Source organism: Drosophila nasuta, chromosome 3, assembly GCF_023558535.2.
Source record: "Drosophila nasuta strain 15112-1781.00 chromosome 3, ASM2355853v1, whole genome shotgun sequence".
Taxonomy (NCBI): domain Eukaryota; kingdom Metazoa; phylum Arthropoda; class Insecta; order Diptera; family Drosophilidae; genus Drosophila; species Drosophila nasuta.
In genome coordinates, this window is record NC_083457.1 from 14,077,380 (window position 1) to 14,103,943 (window position 26,564).

Sequence of the window (26,564 nt, forward strand, 5' to 3'; positions counted from 1 at the left end):
TCTAGACAACTGTCACGCCAGTTGGTCTATCGCGAATTGGGTTTGTTTGAAATCCGTGATTTTTAGCAAAATAACTGCCGTTTACAACGGACAAGTGCACGACTAGCAAATACCCTCCAGAAAATCATACTTCGATTTTAATAGATTGAGTTATTAATCTATTTGCACAATTATACTGCTGGATCTTAAACTTCTAATAATTAATTATAAAATACATGATGTAAATTTGAACCTAAAATGTAAATAATTTTGGGTACAGGGTATGATTACTTATTTTAGCATGATTTAAATGCATAACATGGATGGAAAGTACATATTATTTACAACATGATATTGGGAAATAATGTTTCTGGAATGGGTTTGAAAGTTTCATGAGTAGCAGTTAAAAGCTGTACACTAAAATACACTCTCTTACACTCTCTTAAAATACACTCTCTTTCTTCTTATAAATTAATTTATTTTAATGCAGCTATATATATTGCATTACAGGGTATCACTTAGAAGGCTGGGTATAAAACTAACTTTAACATAAATTACAAAAAAAAATGTATTAAAGCAATGAAGATAAAAGTAATAACGACTAACTTTAAATTGAATTAAAAGGAAAATAAAATTTAATATTAGATAAATTTAAGATACTCCTATTAGAGTACAGGGGATCATGCGGACTGCACTTCAACGGGGTCTGGAATTTCTGTTGGCATGCATGTCGTTTGTATGACAACTGTTTTCTCTGGGAGTAAACGTAAACATTCCAATTATTGTAACAAAATATATAACATAGGGAAAATGGGGCACAACTAATGTTCGGCGGAAGCCTTCTGCTTGGCTTCGACAGCTGCGCAAGCCGCTTTGTAAGCCGCTTGTTTGGTCTTCTCGTAATCCTCGCGAGCACTTTGCAGTTGCTTCTCCAATGTGCCCAGTCGATTCTTGGCTGCCTCGAGTAACTGTACCTTGGCGGTCATTTCCTGTTGGGAGCCCAGTGCCACCGTCTGAATGTTGGCCAAATTGTCTTTCACCGACTTCTGGAGTTCGGTGAGTGTTTCAAACTGATGCGTTGCAGCACGAGCTGCTTCGACAGCCGCATTCATGTTACTCTCCGTGTTCTGCAGGGACGCAGACTCCTCCTCGACCACAGCGTGGGCCTCTTGCATTTCTAGCTCGAGTTGCTGCACAACCATTTGCTTGCCGGTGAGCGCTGCTTCGGCTGCCTTGGCTGATTGAAAGGCCTTCTCAGCCAGCTCCTGTTTGATATGCTGAGCAGCCAATTGGCCGGCAGCTTGTTGCGCCTCATTCGCCGCCTTGGCATCCTGGGCCGCCTTCATGGCAATGTTCGAGGACTTTTGCTTGGGATCGCCCGGCGCAAAGATTTGCTTCACATCGCAATTCTTATTACTTGCATTCTCGTTGCATGCCTGGGCACCAGAACCGGCACTCGCACCTCCAGCTGGAGCTGAACCGCCGTTGTGCCCAACCGGATCAGCCGATTTGGTTAAGCGATTGACACTTGGACTGGCGGCAGCTTCATCTCGACTGTTAATAGCGGCAAAGTCTGCATAAAGATTCGATGGCCAAGCCATGCGCTTGGGGTGCTGAGCCTACAAGGGATGTAGAGGAACAGCGGGCAACTTCTAATCTCCTTTACCTGACTTACCCTATCGAGGTGATAACCAGCGACACGCATGTTTGAAGAGAGGAGAGATCCAGCGAACAGCAACCAAAGGAATGCGCTTGAAATTCTCATGGATGTCAATAGACATTCAATGATTTGCAGGTCAAACGGATTTGTCAATGACTGACTTGATAAGTAAGAAATAGTTGCTATGTTTTTTGAATGAAACTTTATTCTACAAAACATAATCGAAAATTGTTTGTAATTAGATTAGAGTTGTCAAATTCGGAAGCTAATTCAATATGAAGTATTGTACTGATCATTTTGAGCTGAGAGACTCGCGGAGATTCATTGTGTTCATTTACACTTATTAAAGCCTTTTCACTTTTTACTTAATAGGAACAAACTCCTCTTCAAAGGAAATGAACAACATCCCAACATATTCAAATTGAGGTCTAGGTCTAGAAATTCTAGCTTTGATAGACGAATGTTCATTTTGAAAGACAATTCGGTATGTAACCGGTAACTTATTAAATCGTTACTATTTCTTAGCTTAGTAGTATTACCCTTTAGTTGAGAATATAGAATTCTTTAAATAAGAAAAATTTACTCTTTAAATCAAAAGAGTAACCGAGCAGCATATTCAAATCGAAATGACAAACTGCTTAATACACCTTTAATACTAGGTTTTGAAGTTCTAACATTGATAGGCGCTGAAATACGAATGTTCATTATGAGAGACATGTCAGTATGTGACGGACAACTTATTAAATCGTTACTGTTTCTTAAGTAAGAACAAACTACTTTTCAAATCAAAAGAATAACCGATCAGAATATTCAAAATGTAAACGAAGACTGCTATAAGTAAGTTCAAGATACTGGCACACAATGGCACTCAGCAGTATTTGATCATTAATACACCTAGTACAGGTTATAGCTATAAATGTTTACAAGAAGTTCTTTGGAATTGTTCAGTATTAGTAGTAACTTTTTGCAACCGAGTTATATAAAAGCCAATGTCAAGGTGGCACTTGACAGTTTCGAGTCATGGCTGGCAATTGGGAGTTGTGTCTGATTCTTCTAGGATTCATTTACTCAACCAGTCCATTAGTCTACGAATTGGTTCGACCCACTTGGGGTAAGTAAATCTGTATTCAATATTTATATATTCCATATTACAATTCGCTTTTAGATGAGGGTTGTGTTGGTTTCCAGAAGAATCTTAAAGTTGGCGAATTTGAGAAGGATCCATCGGTCTGCGGCATTTTGCTGTGCATGGATATCGAAGGCAGAGGTTTCATCTATTTGTAAATACTTCTAACTGAACTTATGCCATTATGAGTTATGAGCAATTCTGCTTGCAGCTGCCAGCAGCCCGCTGCTTTTCAGCAATGCGATAATGATACCGTGTCCTTAATTGCCGATTATCCTGATTGTTGCTGGCAGTGCACTGAAGCGGTTGAGTGTGAGGAAGAGGATGAAGATGTCGCAACAGAGGTCGCAACAGAGGTCGCAACAGAGGTCGCAACATATTAAGCTAAATTTAAATTGTATTCTATATAGATAGGTCGATATGTATTTAAATTAATATACATTTGTTGTGTTTACTTTTGGAATAATAAAATCTGAAATTTCCCTATTCAATAGTTAAACTTTTTCAGAGAAAGACTTAAGTTTAATATTTTATTATTTATTATTTTAAATAAATACATAAATGTGTATACATTTTCTACTTCTATTTTATTATCTTGAAAGTATCTGTTACTTTTAAATTAGAACGCCAGTTTTTTAAACTTTATCTTTATGAATTATTTGCAATGTATTGTAAGATATGCAAACGGTTTAAAGTTTTTCTTTCATTTTAGAGCAAAACAGTTAGAATAGATCGCAGCATGTTGTGGGCCTCGAAAATAGTCTTTTATCTACACTGCTAAAAATGAGTCTTTTGTGTGTGTGTGAGTGTGAGTGTGTGGCACCTCTACATTCCATTTGCGTCTCATTTGCTGTCTCGACGCCGTCCATCCAACGGTCTATGCGTCTTTGTATCTCATAGATACACAGCGCATTCTAAAGTGTCTACAAGTGATGAGCACGGCATTTAGTTGCAATTTTCAGTTTCACTTTGCGACGACTCGCCGTCGCCGTCGACGCCGGCAACTAAGTAAAAACGAAAATAAGAGACGGCATAGACAAATGAAAATAAAATACAACAACAACAATAGCAACAACAAAATACAAACTAACATGAAAAACAAAAAGGCGAACTCGCGAGTCGAGAGTCGCTCGACTAACACCTACCAAACTACGTACATATGTCTATAAGTGTGTACGAATATATAGTATAGTATTCATACTATATATTCGCTTACATATGAGAATTTAGGCCCAAAGAAAGAACGCTAACACAGAAGCATTTATTGCACAGGGGATTGTCAGCTATTTTGGATACCGCAATCAATCGATAATTTGTTATATTTAGCATTAGCATTACAGGGTATAAGCGGTATATTATTTAATAGGCGAAAATAATTTTATAATTTTATTATTAAGAGAAAAGTAAAGAAATAAAGCAGTAACAAACAATTTTTTTGTCAGCTAAAATGTAAGAAAGGATTGTAGCGTATTTAAACTATTACTTAACATTTTCAAAAATTTTTTTAAGGTAAAAAATTAATGAGAAGAAGAACACGCACAATTGTAAGATATCCTACCAAAGCGTAACAATGAGAACCAGCTGTTATTGACCAAATACATCATATAAAATAGCGGAAAAATACTAAAACATACCAACCAATGTACTTCTACACTCGAGATATAACATAGGTATGAAATATACCAAATTATAGACAATTATTTCTTTAATAAATTATAAGTTTCTTATTTAAACGCAACCAAATTTTCAGGGAACATAAAGTCTACAATTAATATAGAAGCATATTGGAATGCTAAATATAAAACAATTTTAATTAGCAATAAAGTATGTAGCATTTAAATTGAAACGCATTTTTGGTTAATTTTTGACAGTCTCCTAATTGGATCTAAATCGGAATTTGCTTTATGTAAAGCAAGATCATTATATCTTTCGCTAATTACAGAGTAGTTGTTTTAATCACAAGAGCCCGTATATTTTTTGATATAAGATATAGTCATGCTATACATATTACAATTAAAACAGTAAGAGAAAAATGCGCTGTGATTCTAACACATTTTGAACAGTTTTCATGCGCCGGCAACATGGGCAACAGACAACAACTGTCGACTGGACTTGGTGGGGTTAGAGGGTAGACCTGATGGCCTGATAAGTCGATGGAAATGCGAGTAGTTGGGGCTAATTACAAAGTACTCATAGTCGTAGTCAGAGTCACTCATAGTATTCATAACTATATTCGTAAGCTGTTGCATGTCAAAACTGTGTCAAATGGCACATAAAAAAATAAAAATGTTGAAAAAAACGTTGTTTGTTGTTTCGTTGTTATAAACAGCAGCAGCGGCAATGCATTGAATAATCAGCATGATAACCCCAAGACAGCGAATGTTGTTGTTGCGGTTGCTGTGGTTGTGCGGCAATGTTGCCAGCCGTGGCGCTGATGTTGCTGTTGCTGCTGCTGCTGTGTGGTTTCATGTGGCACTGTGGCAGGCAAGCTAAACTGAACTAAAACTGTAATGAAAGCTGTCGCTTAAACTGATAATCTGTCAAAATATATAAATGCCACATACGCATGTATGTGTATGTGTGTGTGTAAATCAAACAGAAATATTTATTTTTAATGCCCTATTAAAATAGAATTCTCGAACTTCTCGTGATTGTGGTCAGCGACAAGACAACAACAAATAGTCAAAGTCGCTTATCAAATTCAACCGCAACAACGAAAAAATAGAAGCACTGTGATAAGGCAGCTGCTGAAACTGTTTAAAGTATTATGACAGCACATTGGCTAAGCCAGTGTCAGAGTTCAACCTGCAGATAGATCTCTCTCCCTCTCCCTTTCCCTCTCGCTTATCGCCTAAAGTCAAGAGGACAGCAACGAATTGAGCTCATTTGACTATAATAAAGTAGAACAGACGTCGTTATGATTACGAGTACTCAAAAACTATTCAATGCTATTCAAATGCAGTTCAAATGACTCGTTAAATTCAATAATATTTGACAGTTTCCAATGAAACAAAAATTAATGATTAAAATAATCGAAATATTCAAAAGTTCAGGGTTTTATTTTTGGGGGACACTTTACGGTGATAACATACATAATAAGTATTTTAAAATGATTTCTTTATGTTTGAATTGGAGCAAGGGAAACATTTACAACATTTACAAGCTCAATATATTATTCCAATTTATTTTTAATTTTACTTTAGGGGACTAATGTATATAAAAATCAAAACAGACTGTGAGATACTACCAATTTTGAATAAAAGCAAAACAGTTCGTTATTATTTCTAAAATATTCCAAATTAATGTACCGCAAAAATACTGAAACATAACAAAGGCTATGTTTGGGATATACTTATATAGTACTAGTCAAAATATACCACAGAGTGCACAATATATCAAATTGGATACCAAAAAGATACCAAAATAATTCGGTCTGTATAATTTTCTAATACTATAACAATTCTAGAAACATTTTCCATCTTAATTGTTAGTTATTTACCATACAACAGATAAATAAATTAGTGTTATTTTTAACTGTATAATATATAACACATATAAGATATATATAACACATTTACGATAGCTTAAGGTATAGAGAGATGGAGACATGTAAAGTTGCATTTGGCTAAACTAATTCAATTCGCCGAATGACTTGTTAATGATGTGCTGGGACATTGAGCTGGAGCTGCTTTTAATTGCACGTAATCTTTATAAATAGACAACATGCTGCAAAGAGGAGGGGAGAGGTAGAGAGACAGAGGAGAGAGCGAACGTCGGCAAAGGCAAAAAGAGCTGCTCGATCCCTAAAAGCGAGTGCGATTTGTATGCATGAATGCGATGGACAACTCAGGAACGAGCACTAACGATCAATGCATAAATCAATGTGCAGCAAAGAGAGAGGAGGGAGGACAGCATCCCGCTTGAAGGAGGGGAATGGAGGGAGAAAGAAGGAGGCTAAAGGCAGAAGCCAATGCGAAAGAAATGTAATGACAATGGCCATAAATGAGTAATTGCCGACATTGCCGGACCTTGTGCAGCATGCGACTAGAAGTTAGTAGGCTAGGTAGAGGAGGGGGTGGAGTGGGGGAAGGTGAAGCGGAGACTAAGGACGGTGTCTGGTTCCGTTTTTAGCGGAGACAACAACCCATAAATGTGCGCCTAGACCGAAAGGCCAAAACAAACAAATAAACAACAAGACAAATCAGCAGCAATAGCTCTGCTTACGACTGTATGTGTGTGTGTGAGTGTGAGTGGTGGAATGAGTACTCGTACTCGCACTCATACTTATACTCATACTCGAATTGACCATGCCGGGTTGGCATTCAATTACAATTGCGGCCCCCATGCCGAGAACGGACGAACCTTCGACTTCAGCGGAAAAATGCTTGTTTTGCTGTTGCTGCTGTTGTTGCTGTTGCCGCGTGGTATCTTGTGGATACTTGGATGCTCAGATACTCGGATACTTGGAGACGCCTCGACTGCTCGACTGCTCTTCTGCTCGACTCAACAACTTGGGCTTGGCTTTTTGGCGTTGCTGCTGCCGCCTTCCAGGTAACCGTCTTCTCTCTAACGGTTCGCCACGATACTTGTTTGTATCTCTCGTATCTATCGCTGTATCTCTAGCTCCAACTTCAGTTCCAGCTGCAAGCGGCATTCGTATTTGTGTGTATCTGTGGTGCGATGCGCACGCCTCATGTTGACAAACTCACTTTACAAATCCACAACTACTCACACGAGTACTCGCACTCACACTCACACTCACACACTTACACTCAAACGCACACTCGAAGCACAACAAATAGTAATTTTTCTCGCTTCATTGGCATCGTCTACTGTCTACAGCCGACTGTCTACCAGAGTCGTCAGTCTGACTGCAGAGAAGCCTGTAAAGCGAGCATAAGCTTGCAGCGGTTTATTTGGTTTGACCAACTTGGTCGAGGGAGAAGGAAGAGGAGGAGGGGAGGTAAAAACCCGGCTGCTGCCAGTTAAGTAAATAGAAAATGCAATGCACAAAAGCCACAAACTGGCAACTGGCAACTGGCAACTGGGAATGGGGGAAACTTGGAAACTCATCATTGAGTAGCTACTACTCAGCATTTCGATTGACCGTTGTTTGCCTTGCTCTACACTTCCCGTCTGGCCGCACCCCCAGACTTAGAATGATCACAAATATTATATGAGTGCCAAACACTCGGCAACATGACTTCGATTAGGGCGCGACAAACGGCCGGGAAAATATGCAAATAATTTGCCTTTGGCCAAATTTGTTGCGCTGTGTTGCAGCTCGCTTGGCTGCAGCACATACAAAATTACATGCAAGCTGTTGCAAGCGACACTTATGCGCGACGCGACAATAATATTTCTATAGCACAAACTTCACACTTAATGTATTTTGGAAAGAGAAACTGCAGGCGGTAGCAAAAAATCCACACACAACAAAAAAACAAAAATGAGAGATGCCAAAAGAACAAACAAACACGACAGAAAATTGCATCCAAAGTAGTTGCACATGTTTCTCGGCGACGGCCCAAATTGCTGCCCCAAAGGAGTGGAGTGGAGAGGAGAGGTGCAGGAGGTGGTGGAGGCACGCAGTTGAGGCGCAGCAGACGGCAGCGGCGGCAGCGACTAGTCGATGCTTTAAGGAATATGGCAGCAAATAATTAAAACATATTTAAAAATAGTTTGCCATATGGATGACGACGACAACAACACATCGATGTGCCCCCGTCCGTCTCTCTCTCTCTCTCTCTCTCTCTCTCTCTCTCTCTCTCTCTTATAGCTGATGCTGATGCTGTGGCGGTGGATCTGATGGTGACGTGGCTGGTCAGCCCCCGAAAAAAAAAAAACGAGTACAAACAAAAGCAAACAATTTTTCGTCTGGCCAAATTCGACGCCAACGCCAAAAAGCCCAAACGATGATGACGACTGCGACACAATGCCTGTGCATTGACCGTACCACATTTAGTAAACTACATGCCACATACTGCATCACATTGTTGCAGCAGAGATACAAATGCAATTGCAGATACACAGTTTTGTCTAGTTCGTCTGGCAGCCTCAGCCACAGCCGCCTTCTAACACACATCCATCCAACCATCCATCCATCTATCTATACAAACAATTCATTTTAACTTGTCCTCTCATCTCAGCTCATCTCACTTCTGCCAAGTTCAAAATTATATGCTTTGCACTTTGCTTTATTCATGGCAAAAAGGCACAAAAATAACAAGTATGTAAGTGCGTGCTAAGTGAGGTTAAACGACTGCGAGATACTCCGTAATACATACATTTTATTTAAAAACTGAAAGTGCTAAAGATTAAGAAAATAATTTAATTTACTCCTGAGATTGTTCAGACGTTCTTGTTTTATAATTTATTTTCAAATCACATATCACAGCTTTCCTTTTATTATTAATTACATTTATATTAACGATATAACGAAAACAAACATGAAAGCAACAGTCGAGTGTGCTCGACTGCTTTTAAATAAAAGCAGAACAGTACGTAATTATTCTTAAGATAAACCAAATTAATATACCACAAAATACTAATACCTAAAGCAATATTTGGTATATTGATACTACATTCAAAATATACAAAAAAGTACAAAATGTACAAAATTGTCAGATTATCAGACACAACTAAGATCACATGGCAGTTGGCGTTTTTTTTCATAACAAAGAATTTCTTAAATATCTTTTACAATTTTTATCTGAGTGCAATCAAATTTTCAGTAGTCATAAATACTGTAATTAATATTGTAGCTTCTTATTATTACTATATTATTAAAATAGAAAAACTAACAAGACAAAAAAAAAATAATTTCTAGTAGTCAAGCCGTTATATTGAAATTAACTTAAAATTTAAAATCAACATATTTTCTTTATAATTTATTGCATTTATAATAATTGCAGATGTGCAATATTTCACTATTTTATAGATTTACCATAACAAACACACCTCTTTTACAATATTATTAGTGAGAAGTCACGCGAGTTCTTCTTTGAGTCGAAAAACATTTTTTTTGAAAACTTGTTGGACCTTTTTTTTAGTTTTGTTTTTTGGGTTTTTTCTGTGTATCCAAAAATAGGCTTGTATTCGGTAGTTGAAAAACTGCGCCAGCCAGGCGCTAATGTTGTTTTAGTTTTGTTAATTTTTGTTGTTAGTTGCTTGATGCTTGTTGGTAAAAGTGCCTAAAAAGTATCTGCCAGCCTGGCAGCCAGAGTGTATCTATAGCTGTATCTGTGTATCTGTTAGATGTTCTAAATATATTTTCGTCATTTTTATTATACTTCACGTTTGCTGAGCGCGTGCGAAAAACTTACAAATGAAAATTGTAATATTTTCGACAGCAAACAAATTTGACTTGTCTCTGAAAAGTTTGTTGTATCATTTTTTTCGTGCTTCCTTTTTGTTTTTTTTTGTTGGTTGGTTCGCAAGATACGTTGAAAGCCACAACAATTTCTAAGAATTCTTGTAGTTTAAGCTAATTTAGATTTTTATTACATTCGTTATGCAGAAGTTAATCAATCAAACTGTTACGATTGTCAGCATCGCTCCCTGCATTATTCATAGGGTTGAGATTGAGATGCAGATACAAATGGGAGATAAAAATTCATCAGTTTGCGCGCTTGGTGCTTCTCCAGTTGCCAACGAGAAATGAATTTAAATATAAAGCTAAAGCTAAAGCTGGCGCCGCAATGACTTTGACCAACTGCTGCTGCTGTTCAGCTCCTTTTGTAAATTGACTTGGCGCAGAATTACAAATCGTTTGCGATTAGCAATTAAAATTGCAGCACAACAGAAAACAGAAAGCAAAACAAAGACTTCGATTTATGTGTGAGGCGACGCGTTGACTGCACTTGGACTCCACACTCGGTTCATTCATTCTCGGGGCCAAGTAAATCTCTTAATTACTCGCCATTCTCCTCAAGCCAGTTTGCACTCACAGTCGCCGTCGCAGTCGCTGTCAGCATCGCAGTCAGCGTCAACGTCGACGTCGACTGCAACAGGTGTGCGCTTATTAACTCATTATAAAAAACATTTGAGTGCAGTTCGATTTGCTTTTACTCGCAGCTGACTGAAAAGCATTTCAATTGCCACGGCACTCGCCCATTTTCGACTGCGTGCCAATGTGACTACAATTTCCCCTCCCCCTCCCCCTCTCAGACACTCCCCATCCGGGCATAGGGTGGCACCTTGCACATGGAGCGGATTAATCAATATCCAATAATAATTGATTTGAGACTTTGCTCATTAATCAGCCTCGCATTAAGAATGCAAAATGTAAATAAATTGTTTATTATTTTGTTTTCATTTCAATGCTGCTTTTCCTGTCTCTTGAGTCACCCCAATGCAGCGAAATACATGCGAGTGTTTTACAGCATGCAATTCAAATGCAAATTCAATTTGTTAAATGATTTTGCTTTGAAATCTTGCAACTTGTTTTGCGTGAGTTGGCAATTAACGCCATCCGTCGCATATCCATCTATCATAATTTTATTTAGTTAATTATAACTTCAGCGAGTACGATTGCGAGTACTCGCATGTACTCACATTTATTCACAAGCTGTCTCACTCAATTTGCATGTCTTTCTCTCTCTCTCTCTCTCTCTCTCTCTCTCTCTCTCTCTGTCGCTGTTGGTGTGTCAAAATGAATCTACGCTCGTGTTGAAGATGCCATTAAGATACTGCGTCAGATACAAGATAATTACTTACCTCCTTCCCTAGCGATGCAGCTGAATCAGAGATGGATTTACGAGGACTTTTTGGCCATTTACTTCCTGTTGCGATGTTATCCAAGCTGTCAAAGTTGTTCGACAATTATTATTATATAAATTAATGCAAAATTCGAGCTGAAACTTCCGCAATATAAATTTGAAAGTGTCTCCAAAAAACCAAAAAATCATATTCTACTTATGCAGGCAGAAACGCAACTAAACACATTCCAAAAACGACAATCAAAATTTTCCCACCACATTCTCAGACAAGCAAAAAACCAAAATGAAAAAAAAAGAAAAAGTGTAATCAAATAAAATAAAAGTATCGGGGCTACAACAATGACCATCAAGTTATGTGATACATTTGTCATAAATGCATATAATGTTAAGTTGTAGGCAAGGAAAAGTAAATACAGAAAAAGTGCTGGGATCAGCTGATTCCACATAGAATTACTGAATGAATGACCGAGCGAGCGAGTGTAGGAAACTTGATCTGATATTTCATGTTTAATTCCTTCACTTGACAAGTTGTGACCATTGTGCGCCAATTGAGTCATCAGCCATAGAAGAAAGCGCAGCGCCAACAACTCTCTGATAATAACTTGGAGGCACGGTTATTGGATATATGGATATGCGGAGATGGAGATGGAGCGGATCGACAACAACGACGACGACGACGACGACGACGACGGCAAACGGATATACAATATAAACGCGCAAGGGCAGCACAATTCAAAGTTTCTCATAATAAAAAAAGCGAATGATACTCGTAATCGTCTCTGGTGGCAGAGTCAGAACTTGAACTTGCGAATATATTTTTATCAGCACTTTTCTCTTTAGCAAAATACAAAACTGGAACTGCAATATTATCACACATTGTTGTGGCTATAACAGTAATAGCGCCACAGTTTACCACAATATCGTTTGTGGACAGAAATCGAAGAAGTAATGACCATAACCTAGCTGTAGATAGTATTGTCTATTGCCTAATAAGCTAAACAATTGCTTAGCAAACAATTATTAATCGATTTGCAATCAATTAGCTAATCTTATCTCAAGTGCATACGATACAAATAGCTCCTATATAAGGCACTCTCCATAATTAGTTCGACATTACAAGTCCGCAATGAAGAGCTTCGTGTGCATTCTTTTGTCAGTCCTCTGGCTGGCTTTGGCCTCGGCTGAGTTCAATTCGTCTATATCGCTATTCAAGAAGTATCCCGATTCCTGCACCTCTGCCAAGCCCAAAAAGAATGGCATCTACAAGATTCAAGTAAATGGAGTTCTTCTCTCCGTCTTCTGCGATGTGTATCTTGCTGGATCTCCTTGGTTGGTTATTCAGCGACGCTCCGATGTCTCGGTTAACTTCTACAGGAATTGGGTAGCGTATCAACAAGGATTCGGTGACATCAGCAGCAGCTTCTTTATCGGACTGGACAATTTAAACTTGCTAACGGTATCACAACCACATGAACTTTACGTTCACTTGAAGGACTTTGATGGACAGACACGTTATGCCAAATATGATCAGTTTGCCATTGGCAATGAGGCTAATTTGTATGGTCTGAACACGCTGGGCAACTATTCGGGCACAGCTGGAGATGGTTTGAAATATCATCTGAATATGAAGTTCTCAACCTATGATCGGGATAATGATAACTCCACCAGAAACTGTGCTGTCGATTACACTGGTGCCTGGTGGTACAAGACAACCCATTACAGGTAAGTGCTAAAATGTTACCAATTGATATATCGATAATGATCTCAGCAACGATGGCTCTAAATTTGAAAGCCAGTCTTTAATCAATATGGATAATACCTAATAGATTTTATTGAATTACCAATTTACTAATTATTATAACTATATTTTATTGTAGCAATCTGAATGGTTTATACTTTGGCGGAGATGTTTCCGCAAATCAAGTGGGTCGGGGTATAACTTGGTATCATTGGCGAGGCGATCGGTATAGTTACCAAGAAGTGCACATGATGATACGTCCAAAGTAAACAAATGCATATATATATAAAAGTTGTAAATATATCGATAGCTATGAAAACATCAATAAACATAATAAATCTATAGTAAATCAATTAATTTATCTTATCTGAGCTGATAAAAGCTCTTTGTGACTATAAAAGGGACCCCGCAAAATTACTTCATTGATACGGAATAGCAATGAAGACAATTCTCTGCATTGTTTTGTCAGTTGTTTGTCTGGCTTTGGCCACGGACAAACAGTATCCTGATTCCTGTTCGACTGCCACGGCAAGTGGCATCTACAAGATACAAGTCGGGGATCAAATTTTATCCGTTTATTGTGAAGCGGGTTATGATGGCGATCCTTGGTTGGTCATTCAGCGTCGTTCGGATATCTCGGTGAACTTCTACAGGAATTGGGCGGCTTATAAACAAGGATTCGGAGAGCTGGACAAGAGCTTCTTCATTGGACTGGATACGCTGCACTTGCTGACCACATCGCAACCACACGAACTCTACGTTCATCTGCAAGATTTTGAGGGACAAACGCGTTATGCTAGCTATGATCTGTTTGCCATTGGAAGCGAGGCAGACTCGTATAGTCTGAACACTTTGGGAAACTACTCGGGAACAGCTGGCGATGGACTCAAATTTCATCAGTACGTGAAATTCTCAACCTATGATCGGGATAATGATGACTCTGTCAGGAATAGCGCTGTCGATTACACAGGTGCTTGGTGGTACAAGACAACGCATTACAGGTGAGTTATATACTTTGTCTAACTGTAACATTAAACCAAATATTGGAACAAAATATTCTTTTAAAATGTGGTATCTTTAGTTGCAATAATTGGGAAGGTTGTTAGAAAGCAAGAAATATTAATTTTGAATTGTTTAAATCCCATTTCTATTATCAAGAATTGTTCAAATGTTATTTCTAACATTCTAAACATATTTTGTTGCAGTAATCTGAATGGACTTTACTTGAAAGGAGACTTCGATATAGATCAAGTTGGTCGGGGTATAACTTGGTATCACTGGCGTGGCGATCAATATAGTTACAAAGAAGTGCACATGATGATACGACCAAAGAAATAAATTTAGTGAATTCCAAAAATTTGTTACACTGCAATATCTCTTTTTGTGACGCGATAATCAACTAGTATCAACAAGAACCAATCTAATCAATTCGAAGAATTGTGGCTATATTTAGCAATCTTAAGTCACTTCTGGGTATTTAACAGAAGTGCAAGGCTCAAGGAATATATCTTCTATACTTCATATATAAATCATTACCGAATAGCTGTCTGCATTTCCTGTTTCTAGTTCTCTAAACTGTCAGTCAAACCAAACGATGTACGAGTGTGACTGCGACTGCGAGTGCGAGTTCGAGTATTACTTTCATTCTGACAAGCTGAGTAATACCTCTTTTGTTCTAGGTAAACTGAATAACCGGTGAGTGCCAACGAATATGAATATGATGACGAGACGACGACGACAGCACAATTGAGTGCCACCTACAAAATGCATACAAATACTTGAACAGGCGACAAACAAACAAACAAACAAATGAACAAATATTTACACTGACGGGTGGAGCAAACCGAACTGGAAGCGATAAAATGGTTTTTATGATAAATACATAATACCAAAGGTACACACACACACACATACATACATACATATATATATGACTATGCTGTCTTTTTAAATGGGACACAGACGTCTTGTCTACAACATTTGGCACATCTTGAGCATATAGTGTAGAGTGTCGACTGTAGAGTGCAAGTTGGGCTGTCAAAGTGACAGTTTTGAAATTGATTACAGTGACAATTGTGTGGCTGGCCTCTGAGCAAATAGCACGACTCTCTGATGGCTTTAAAACGACATACTAAAACTACACAAAGCACACACATAAACGTGTAATGTAGTACACATACATACACTTATGTATATAGATTGACAGGCAGACTGAAAGATACTTGGTTGAGGCAACACTACAGTTCCCCATGATTGACAGGCCACACGTGCTAACTGCGTTTATACGTGTCCACCGATCTATTGAAATAACATTACCAACAACTTTCCAGCTACTCCATTATTTGAAATGAAATTTCTTACATTAAAATTTTTGAATTTAATTTGTTTAACTAAATGATTGACAATATTTTTTTTTTTTTATAATATTCAAGAACTCTACATACGATGAAGTAAACTTTGGCATCAAGTTTTTAATTATGGAATTTGATGAGCCCTATATGCTTAACTGAATGAATAACAGCAACATGTTTTTATTAATTGGTATAATATAGAAAAAGTACGACATACTTTATAACAAAACTTCATTTGAAGTAAATGAAGTAAAATGTTTATATCTAAATTAATTTATATATGTAATCATTAAATAATAGTAAACTAAAGTAAGTAAGTTTCTAATAACATTTTTGAGCCCTCGCAGTTAAATTATATGAAATGGTAAAATATGCAAAAAAAAAATCTAGTTATTAACTAAACTAAACTAAACTTGCCAGCTACATCGTCATTTGAAATTAAATTTGTGAGTCTTACTTGCTTAACCAGTTGAAAATCAAATATAGAAATACAAATATTCTATTCTATTCACAGAAATTTCAAATAATGAAAAATAAGACTTATTTGCCTAACAGGTGAATAACAACTGTTCATTTTTTATTGTTCAAAGTCTTTGAATGTCTAAGTTCTACACATCTTCTTAAATGAAGTAAAATTACCTTAATCGATTTATAATACACAAATCTGTATTATGAGATCAGTAACGCTCAAATTTCGTCAAAATGTTCAATTGTTAGTAATTCAATTACAGTATCTCAACGGGGTTTTCCAGCATTCTCCTAATGCAGTTAAGCAACTGCTGCTTGTGGAATTTCCTGACAGTGCGTAATCCCATTCCAGTGTTTAATCTCATTATTATAAATCAAAAACTGTTTCTAAAGATATGAACGCTTCGGCGAATTCAATTAAGATTTTCCCGAAGAGCTTGCCCGCATAAACGTTTGACGTAGAAGCATTTGCAAAGTCCAAGACCTAACCCATTTTTCGCAGTGTTATTGTACACTTAGAATTTTAATTGAAGTCCAAAGAAATATTGGAGAAATTTCAGGCATGCCAGCACGATCGAAATTGATTGCATACACCTACAATAGGCATATATTCTGAAATGCCGGCATAAATGGTTGCTAAACCTCAGCGGGGTTATTGAGATACGCGACACTGGCTGTCAAATATTGGCAAACAAATTGACGGCAACAGCAAAACACAACAAAAAAAAACAAAAAAAAGAGATGCAAAAATTCACGTCACTAACGAACGTTGTGCGAGTGCACAAAAGGTGATATTTATGTGTGTTGAAGGGAGGCAAAGTGAGGTGGAAGAGGGGACAGCGCACAAAATACAACACAAGGTGACCAGGTGAACAGTTGCCCAGTTCCAGTTTGAGCTGCGACCACGTGGGTCGGTCTCTCACACCTGGAAATAGCATTGTGGCAGAGTCAGGGCTGGGTAAACGACAGGGCTGGGGAAATGGGACTGAGGGACAGATGGAGAGAAAGAGAAACAGAAACCTAAACAGGGACAGGGGCCGAGCCCTGCCATGTGAAAATATTTCACGCGTGCTAAAGTCCGCACTAAATATGCTTTGTACTCGTAGTTAAAGTTGTTGTTGTTGTTGTTAGTGTTATTGTTAGTGTTATTGCTGCAGTATCCATGAGATACAAATCGGCGTTGCCGTTGCGGTTCATTAATTCCGCGGTGTTTGACAAATGCAGCGCCAGGAAACAACAACGACAACGACGTCGACGACGACAACGACAACGACAACGATGACGATGACGATGACGACGATGTCGAGCCATGGACTGATTTGAATACTATTTGGTCGATGTGGCGGCATTTGCATTTTTAAACGATTTTCCCATTTGGTTTCCCATTTGGTTTTTGGGCTTGTTGTTGAAATTATGTATGTAAATGCCTGCTGACAACTCTCAGTTGTCATGGGTTATCAACATTTGAACCCGCACTTCACGATAAGAGGAAGCAGCCACAGCCACAAATCGACAAACATTTACATTCACTCCAATGTACATAAATATGTACGAGTCTATATATATGCATATGTATGTGCTTACTCGGATGTCCAAACTTATACAATACCCTGCATAGCTACACATGATTTCCAGCCACGCCCCGCACATAACGACAGCATGCGACAACAAGATGAAGAGCGAGGAGATCAAAGTGCTTCCCGTACATGACAATCACGTTTTTTAGGGAACAAATAATTAAATTAATCATGATTTTTACTTTTTCATTTATGTAACTCATTAAATCGGAGCAGACTCCAAGGGAAACTATTCAAAACATTCAAAATCTTGTATGCATTTAGTAATAGTGTATTATATACCTAGTATAAATCTAGCAGAATTCTAAATTAAATTTAGAATAAACTTTGAATATATCAGGTATTTAATCATGTGGCAATTAACAAACAATCACAAACGTTAAGTCGGTTTACTGAGTCTATATTATCGTTAATTTTATAATGAATTAGATTTATTTATTTATTTAATATATTAATTCGCATCAGCAACTAATCATTTTGTCTGAAGTCTAATAACCATATGTTATAAATCTAGTATACTTCTAGTGTTTAAAACATTTTAGATTTCTTAAATTTACATACAATCAATGGTTGATTAGATTAAATAAATGTATTATGAAAACTTTTGATAATGATCTATATATATATATATATATATATATATATATATATATATATCTATATTTATATATTTTAATTCGCTTTGTATGTTTTCTTATTCAATTTCTATCAATTTTTACTCTAATGATGAATAATAAATGTTTTAATAAAGCATTGCCATTTACATATTAGCTGGAGATAAATTCACTGACATGATGCCAAATTAATTGGCGTAGCGCATATGCAATTCTTTATATTTTTCTATACGGTATACATTTTAACATACAGAATCTACGAACACACTTCCACATTCTACAACACCAAAGTCTTTCGCGTTCGATGCATACAAATTAATGTTGGCAATCTGTAAATTCTTGTAAAGCGTAACTCAAACTCGACACACAGAACAGCTGCACTCACATGTTCACAGCCAAGGACAGGCCTCCATTTGGTGTTTAGAGATGAGCCACGAAGCCTTGATCGATTATTGATTGCATTGAACGATTATGTTGATCAAAAAAATCGAATTGCAGATTGTATCGCTATTCGGCAATGTGCCAATTTGAATTGCAACAAAATACACTTTGAAACTATTTTTATTAGTCAATTAAGCGCATTACTTATTGTCAAATTAACGATTATCGTTATATCAAATCAATAAACTAAATTATTTTGGGTGTGCGTCCAACTATCGATAGATAGCAATCGGTTGCAGCCCACACAGCGCCATCGCCAAGCAATGCAGCAGTTGCAACTTGCAAAACAGACTTGCAATTTGAATTGAATGCTCTATCGAAGAGTACTACGATTTGAGTGTGGAGATGGTTTGGCAAAGAAATATTTCGAATTATTTAATTATACAAATATGAAGTGGAATAATTAGTAAATTATTATATTTTTTATTTAATTTGATTATTGAAGTATTCTATACTATACTACTACTTAATAAATAGAATTATTTTAAAAAAAGTTCATTTGTAAATTTAATTATTATATTTTTTAAATAGTTGGATTATTAAACTGTATATCTATCTATTACATAAGTCAAATTATTGGTAAAATAATCGAATTTCTTCATTTTTTTTATTATATTGCTTCATTGTTTAAATTATTAAACTACATAACCATTTTCAGCATAAGTACAATTATTTATTTTTAAATTTTTTATGTATTTTGCTTATTTTTTTGATAATTGATTAACATAACTATCTACAACATAAGTCGAGTTATTAATAGCAGCATAAATCTCTCTTTACCTTAACTATTATAATTATTTTATTTGTTGCTTAATAGTCGAGCAAGTAAGAGCATTTGCTGTTCGGCTCTTACACAAGACTTGCATCTAGCTGTTCTCACTTGTTCTCGTCTTATTTTTGTTGCCTTTTAATAATTTTATTCCATGGCTTTATTTTTATTTTTATGCAATTTATTTGCTCCGGCGCATATTTCTTGTATTTTTCATTTGTTCCTTTTGCTTTTTCGTTTTTTTTTAATTAAAAATGTGGCCAAGGAAATTTGTGGAAGGAAACGGCTGCGTTCTGAGTGCCACCTTGTGACCGAGGCTGAGGCTGAGACTGGGGCTGGAGTTGTTGTTGTAGTTGTTCTTGTAGTTGTTGTAGTTGGTGGTGCCGTTGCATGGTTGCATGTTGCTTGTGTTGCAGGTTTACAAGACGACAACGCTTGTACGACATGCTTTTCTGCATCGCGCCAACGTTGCATGCCACCAGCCGGGCGGCCAGTCACAGATAGACAGCCGGACGGACAGACGGATGGACGGACGGACAGCAAGCGAAATGATCGACGACGTTGCAAAGTATTAAAGTCAGCGACACAATCTGCATATTAAACAAGGAAATCCACGACATGCGACAAGCCGAAGTGCAAATACTCTGACCGATTAAAAACTTGTGTTTTATATGCAAACTGAAGATGTGAATAAGTTTGATTCAGACTTGTTCCTTCAGCTAATGCTATTCACTGTTTGTGGCATGCAACGCAATTGCAACTTGTTGCACCGTACATGCACACACATTAGCATCTGTCTGTCTGTATGCGAGTAAGGAAATTAATACACGCCTGACAGACCCGCCAGACGGGGTTGCAGGTGTTTGCTACGAGTTTGGCCTAGAGAACCGGAAGGTGCCACAGTGCAGGATTTGGCTGCAGCAACAGCAACAACAGCAACAACTGCAACAACTACAACAACTGCAAAACTGCAAAACTGCCAACTGCAACAGCTGATTGGATTGGCAGCGGTCGCAGCTTTTGGCCTGGCCCGTAACTAATGAAGCATTTCGATTGTGCCAATTCATGTTGCTATTCATTAAAGTTTCGCAGTCAGCATTACGAGTGCCTTCTGCACTCACAGTCTCACACACACACACACACTCACGTACACTCACACTCAGTCGCATTCGCAATCGCATTTGTAATCACATTCGTATTTCATATGCATTTGCTGAACTTTGCTGCCACAACTTCCGCTGCGACAAAAAAAAAAACTAAAAAAAACGAAACGAAACAAAATAAATAAAAACAAAACGAACCAAAACACAAAAAAAGAAAACTGCCTTACTGGCAAATTCAAATTAAATGTTGCATATGTTAAATGCACACACCCAAACATATGTACATATGTATGTATTTCGGTACACATAGTCTTGTATACTAAGTGTGTATAAATTCAATTCTGTAGCACGAACTTTGGCGCCTTTGATAAACGAAACAAAATTGAAAAAGATTGCTTGCATTCAAAGAGTACACTTCCTTAAATCGTTTATAAAGCAGAAGTTAAGTTAGGTTGCTTTGACTGATACGATTCGAGAAGAAAAAGACTGAGAACAAGTAAGAAAGCTTCATTTTGAATGAAAGCAAAACAGTGCGGCATTATTCTTCAAATACACTAAATAATATACCTTAAAAAACCTAAAATTTGGTGAAGGCCTTATTTGGTATATCAATAAAGTTCTACAATGTAGAATCTACATTCGAGTTCTACATGGAGTTCAAAATATATCAGTTTCTCAGCAAAAGGAGCTAATTTTTTTACACGATCGCAATCAAATTCTCAGGAAACAACAGGAATTATACCATAGTTATTATTGACTATACGACTCTAGCTAGACTCAAAACTAAGCTTGTCGGAGATGCCTAAATGTATAAAAAGCAGAAGAAAAGTTTATTAGACTGATACGATTTTACCAAAAAAATCGATCTCTAGTATTAGCATTCCTTAACAACATAAATAAATCTTTAATCAAAGATCAAACAATGTTTACTAATTTATAATACATAATTCTATGGAATAATCATAAAAACAAATTCAATGCATTGTTCTTTCATGTAATTTCTTTTCATAGAGAGCTAAGAACAGTTGCAACATGCTTTCAATTAGAGTGGACGTCTTTGTTATGGTTATGAAAGGTTTGCAATAAAATATGTTATTATGTGGCACACAAGCTGACATAAATTTTACGACTTTAACTAAAGCGAAAGAGACTTGAGCTAAATCGGTAGAAACAAGTTCAAACGGAAATTCTTTGAATTGTGAAGTCATGAGATGGTAAAGTGAAGTATGGAATTGCAATAGTTGATAGAAAAATTATGTAAATGAAGATGTGATGACTCAATGCTGACTTAGTCAGCTACCATTTGCATTGGGTGTATTAAACTATCCAGTTAAGGTGTTAACATTAAGTGCGAATAAACGAATTGTCAACAGAAAGACGCCACATGTCGCATTCGCAATCGCAAGTGGCAAAGTGGCAAAAGGGGCAAGTGAATGAGTCAAGTCGCATGATATTTTCAGCTAGTCGATGACGCTGCGGGCATTTGGCGATCAATGTACGGATACATTTGGCAAATATGTAAGCAGACGCAGATACACAGATACGAGATACAAATACAAATGTACAGAAACAGATACAGATACATTTCGAGCGACGTTCTTGACGCGTCGTTACAATTCCCAAATACTTTTCAATAGAATGTCAACGGTAAAAATTGCTGAATAGCACGAGGCGTCGCTCGTCTGATGGGCGACGAGTCGCCACAGCAACAACAACAGCAACAACATCAATAAAAAAAAGAAGACAACAATTTTTCAGTGATTTGAAGCGTTTGCTTTGCTTTGCTTTGGTTTGCCAATGATCTTTTCTTCAGCTTCTACTTTGACTTTTTTTTTCGTTTTGTTGTATTTTATAAATGTATCTGTATCTGTATCTGTAAGTTGTATCTGAGTTTGCTGGCTGCTCCGGCTGCCTTTTGTAATGCAATTGAAGTAAATGCGGCGACTGCGTGTGACATTTTTCTCTTGCTGCTGTTGATGTTGCTGTTGCTGCTGCTGCTGCTGCTGTGGTTGTGGCTGCTCGATGCTCGATTCCCGATTGCCGATCGCTCTCCGCTGGCAAAGCCATAGAAAAACGTCAAGCGATGCAGCTGATGCGACACACTACAACAACTACACGCACTTCAACATGTATCAATCTGTAGCTGTATCTCTCTATCTGTATCTGCATTTGTATCTGTATCTGTATCTATGCTTTGAGCTGATATCTACTAGAGCGTCGCTGTCGCCGTCGCCGCCTTGTGGCCAATGTAGCGCGACCATTGATGAAAGCTGAAAGCGACCCGGGCCCGTTGGTCATTGAACTGCCGCTGCCTCTGTCTATGCTTCTGTCACTGTCTCTGCCTCAGTCTCTGTCTCTGCTTTGATTTTTCTCAAAACTAAAATATTTAAGTAGTTCGACAACAACAATCACAACAATAACAACAATGCGATGAACGTCAAATGACTTTTCCGCTTATCTGCTGTTAATTGTTTGGGTCTTTCTTGATTCCGTTTGCTCGACAAAAAGGCCAAAATGAAATGCTTACGAGTTGGGATTGGTTCAGTTCGCTTCGTTTCGATTCAGTTCGTTTCGGTCTTGTGCATAGTTAGCATTTTGTGGCCCCTGGCCTCACACACACACTCTCTGCTTCCTTTCCCGTACTGAAATGTATTCAGCATATATTTTATTGTATTGTAGTTGAGAGTCTCTACTGTGTATCTGTGTATCCACAAGATACTTGGCAGCGTTGCGTTTGAAGTGTCAATTTTGAAATGTGACTCGTTTTCACTGATTTCAATTTCCACCTCTCTGACTCTCTCTCTCTCTCTCAGGCGTTGGCAAATGCACAAAAATGCTTTTCCTATAGCATTTTAGCCGTATGTATTTTAGGGCACAAAACAAAACGAAAGCAACAAACCTCACAGAATGTTCCCATGTTTTGCCACCTTTCTGGTATCGCAATAATCTATGTAGGCTCTACAAGTCATTAATTCTTACGACTCCATGCTCTTTATTTAATTTTAATGTTTAATGTATTTCATTAAATCTATTTAGCATTTCATTGAACTATTTTCTTACAACTAAACTTGTACTTTTCTGTGTCGCCTTGAGCAACACAAGAGTCTGTGTTTGCGTTTGTTTGTATTGGCATATAAATTATTTAACGTGTATGCCACGACCTAGTATTTTAAAATTCACTTTAAAACTGAAAACAGAATACATTGTGTGTATTAATTCACTACACATTTGTCAGGCCTTTCAGCTTGTGAACTGATCTTATAAATTACCTACAAACTATCAATTCAGATTGTAGCAAAAAATATATTTAATAACATTTTTAAATTATTGAGTTGCATAAATTAATGCTCAATAATGCCTACTTTATTATACAAACTTTATTTTATTTTAATATATTTTTGCTGCGCAAGTAATTTACATTTATAATTCATCACAATAATGATAAAATAATTGCTCAATCTTAATGTTATACGTTTGAAAGAGAAGATAATTTTCAACAGTAACATTTAGATGTCTAAATATTTAAAAAGTTTAGTTTCATTTTATATAAATATTAAAGAATATTCAATGATTAAGTTATATCAATTTCATTTCAATTGACTAAAAAAAACGCAACTTTTTTATATATTTTTTATCTTTTATTTCTATATTTTTGCTGCATAACTTTTTGCAATTATAATTCGTAATAAAAATGATAAAATTATTGCCCAATTTTAAATGGTATGCAGTTTAATACAAAGATCATTTCCAAGAGTATAATTTCGAAATGAATAAAAATTATTAGAAGACATACTATAAATCAATTTTAAACAACGCCTAAATATTTGAACTCCTAACAAATGTCAAACATTATGCAAAACTCAGTAAATAAATGATAGAATTTTAATTGAATTTTAGTGTTATGGATTCCAGAAATAGATTGGAAACTTTGTAGGGTAGAGCATAAAGATTCCCGCTGAGAACTAAATACTTTTTATTTATCAGCGATTTAGAGGGAATTTGATTTGTATGGCAGGCAATGGCTGACTCGCCACAAAAGAAGTGACAAATAATTTCCATGTGCCTCACCTCGTGATATAAATTGCGTATGCAGACCCACTTGGTCAGTTTCTGAATACAAATCTATGCGTTTTACATAAAGAAAGAGAAGCACAAAAAGGCAGAAAGCAGAAAGCGAACTGCTAGGCAAAGCATCGACTCCAGACTCAGACTTAAACTCAGACTCAGACTGAGGCTATATATGTTATGCTACCTTTCCCCCTTTGCTGCATTGTATTTATGGTAAATGAGTTGAATTTGTAATCGATTCTATGAGTCCGGTCTGGCTGACGTGTTGCTTGCGCCCAGTGTTCAAAGTGTGTTCTACTACTTCTACGATTAAATATGCGAGTCCGATGCTCGGCTTTTGTTTTATTACATCGACTTACCCATTTGTAGCGGCTATTTTTGTGCACAATTAAAATTCAATTCAATGCAATTGCAGTGCCATTAAAGTGCACCATAAAATGCACATTTCACACACACACACAAACACATGCAATGTATAATAGAAAGAAATACAAAAATTGCGTATGCGTAACTTGTGTGCAGACATTTTTAAGGTTTTTGGAGAAAGGTTTTCTTGTATTCTGCACTTGAATTGAACCTGATATTATTTACCTGAATTTGTTATGGTTATTTTTGGAATTTGTCTCGGCTTTACGATTAAGGTCGAGGCAGAAGCGGAGGCAGAGTCAGAGGCAGAAAAAAAAGGTCTCAATTTAATGAAAGAAAGTTGCATTTTATGGGCAATAGAAATGCTGTGCTAATTGTTAAATTGATTAAGCCCATTATCATCAATTGTCATACTCTCTGATGATATGTCAATTGGAATGTGCTTAATGGCCCATGCTCTGGTAGAAATATAAGATTTATGTGATTTATGGTGGGGCAAACTTTCGAAATTTCTTAAAATATGTGAACGTATGCGAACGTACTCATATAGTTGTATCTGTGTATCTTGTTCATGACACTTAGCTAACTCAATTATGTGTAACTCATATTAACTTTGTCTGAGGGCACACAACACAACACAACAAAACACAACAGAGCAGAGCAGAGCTGAGCTGAGCAGAACAAATGCGAACACTTGTGGGTTTTCACTTTCACAATGGCCGGCAAACTGAGTGGCATAGATACTCGTCGGACATGAGGAAGCTCACAGATACTTAGATACGCGCAGAGTATCTGCGGCGGCTGCCTGCTCGACTTTCTGGCGTCACATGAGCAATGAGCAATTGAGTGCTGTCATAATAAGCATAAGCAACAGACGCACACAACAACAGCAACAACAACAATAACAACAGCAAACAGTAACAACAATTGACAGTTATAGATACACTGACAAAAGTATCTGTATCTGCAGCTGTCAACCAATCGTCGTTGCCATCGTCTGCGGTTCATTGGCTTCTGCTTTAGGCTAACTTGTCCCCATGCCCCAATCCATACAATAGTAACGAAATAACAATAATCATCATCATCATCAACATGGTCATAATATCCATCTGGCTCACAGCTCGCTTAACAGTTTTCAAGAGCGCGATACAATCGAACCGAATGTATCTCAAGAATACTTTTCTCATGCTGACTATTAATCATGTGGCGTCTCAAGACCCGTGTGTGCGCGTTTTGTGACGTTGTAAACATTACCCGGGGCGTGAAAGTCATAATAATTTACTTACATAGACACACTATATATAAGTTGTTGTTGTTGTTGCTGTTGTTGTTGCAGCACCATTGTACAACTCCTTTCGTCATAACAATTAATATTGGCCTCGCCAAATGCCACAGCACGTGCGACTCAGACTTTGACTTCAGCTTCGACTTCGACTTCGACTTCGACTTTAGCTTGGACTGCGACTGCGACTGCGTTTGGGCTTGACCAGCTCGCATTCTTGACAAGGCAATAAATTCAAAAAATATGCTCGAATATGGCCATAAATTAAAACTTTACATCAATTCAAATTGTTCCCCTCCTCC

At 37.2% G+C, this 26,564-nt stretch overlaps 4 protein-coding genes across 5 annotated transcripts; 3 read left to right on the plus strand and 1 right to left on the minus strand.

Moving 5' to 3' along the window:
• Positions 1-641: 641 nt before the first annotated feature.
• On the minus strand, positions 642-26,564 carry LOC132792789 (uncharacterized). Of its 2 annotated transcripts, XR_009633042.1 has the most exons (4): positions 26,267-26,564; positions 11,484-11,568; positions 11,322-11,424; positions 10,967-11,253 (listed from the first exon to the last, which is right to left on the minus strand). XR_009633042.1 is itself a non-coding variant. In XM_060802272.1 (3 exons), the coding sequence occupies exons 1-3, from the start codon at positions 26,320-26,322 to the stop codon at positions 801-803; spliced, it is 1,047 nt and encodes a 348-aa protein (XP_060658255.1). In that variant the 5' UTR covers positions 26,323-26,562; the 3' UTR covers positions 642-800. The 2 variants fall into 2 exon arrangements, 1 of the variants encoding a protein (XP_060658255.1); XM_060802272.1 differs by lacking the exons at positions 10,967-11,253; positions 11,322-11,424; positions 11,484-11,568 and adding exons at positions 642-1,598; positions 1,655-1,847 and having other exon boundaries at positions 26,267-26,562.
• LOC132792462 (uncharacterized) lies at positions 2,598-3,245 on the plus strand. Its single transcript, XM_060801856.1, has 3 exons — positions 2,598-2,750; positions 2,805-2,919; positions 2,977-3,245. Exons 1-3 carry the CDS (start codon positions 2,660-2,662, stop codon positions 3,146-3,148), a joined length of 378 nt encoding a protein of 125 aa, XP_060657839.1. The 5' UTR covers positions 2,598-2,659; the 3' UTR covers positions 3,149-3,245.
• LOC132790230 (ficolin-1-like) lies at positions 12,590-13,572 on the plus strand. The gene is made up of 2 exons (XM_060798693.1): positions 12,590-13,207; positions 13,363-13,572. The coding sequence occupies exons 1-2, from the start codon at positions 12,612-12,614 to the stop codon at positions 13,490-13,492; spliced, it is 726 nt and encodes a 241-aa protein (XP_060654676.1). The 5' UTR covers positions 12,590-12,611; the 3' UTR covers positions 13,493-13,572.
• Positions 13,654-14,618, plus strand: LOC132793211 (ryncolin-4-like). The gene is made up of 2 exons (XM_060802945.1): positions 13,654-14,224; positions 14,429-14,618. Exons 1-2 carry the CDS (start codon positions 13,662-13,664, stop codon positions 14,559-14,561), a joined length of 696 nt encoding a protein of 231 aa, XP_060658928.1. The 5' UTR covers positions 13,654-13,661; the 3' UTR covers positions 14,562-14,618.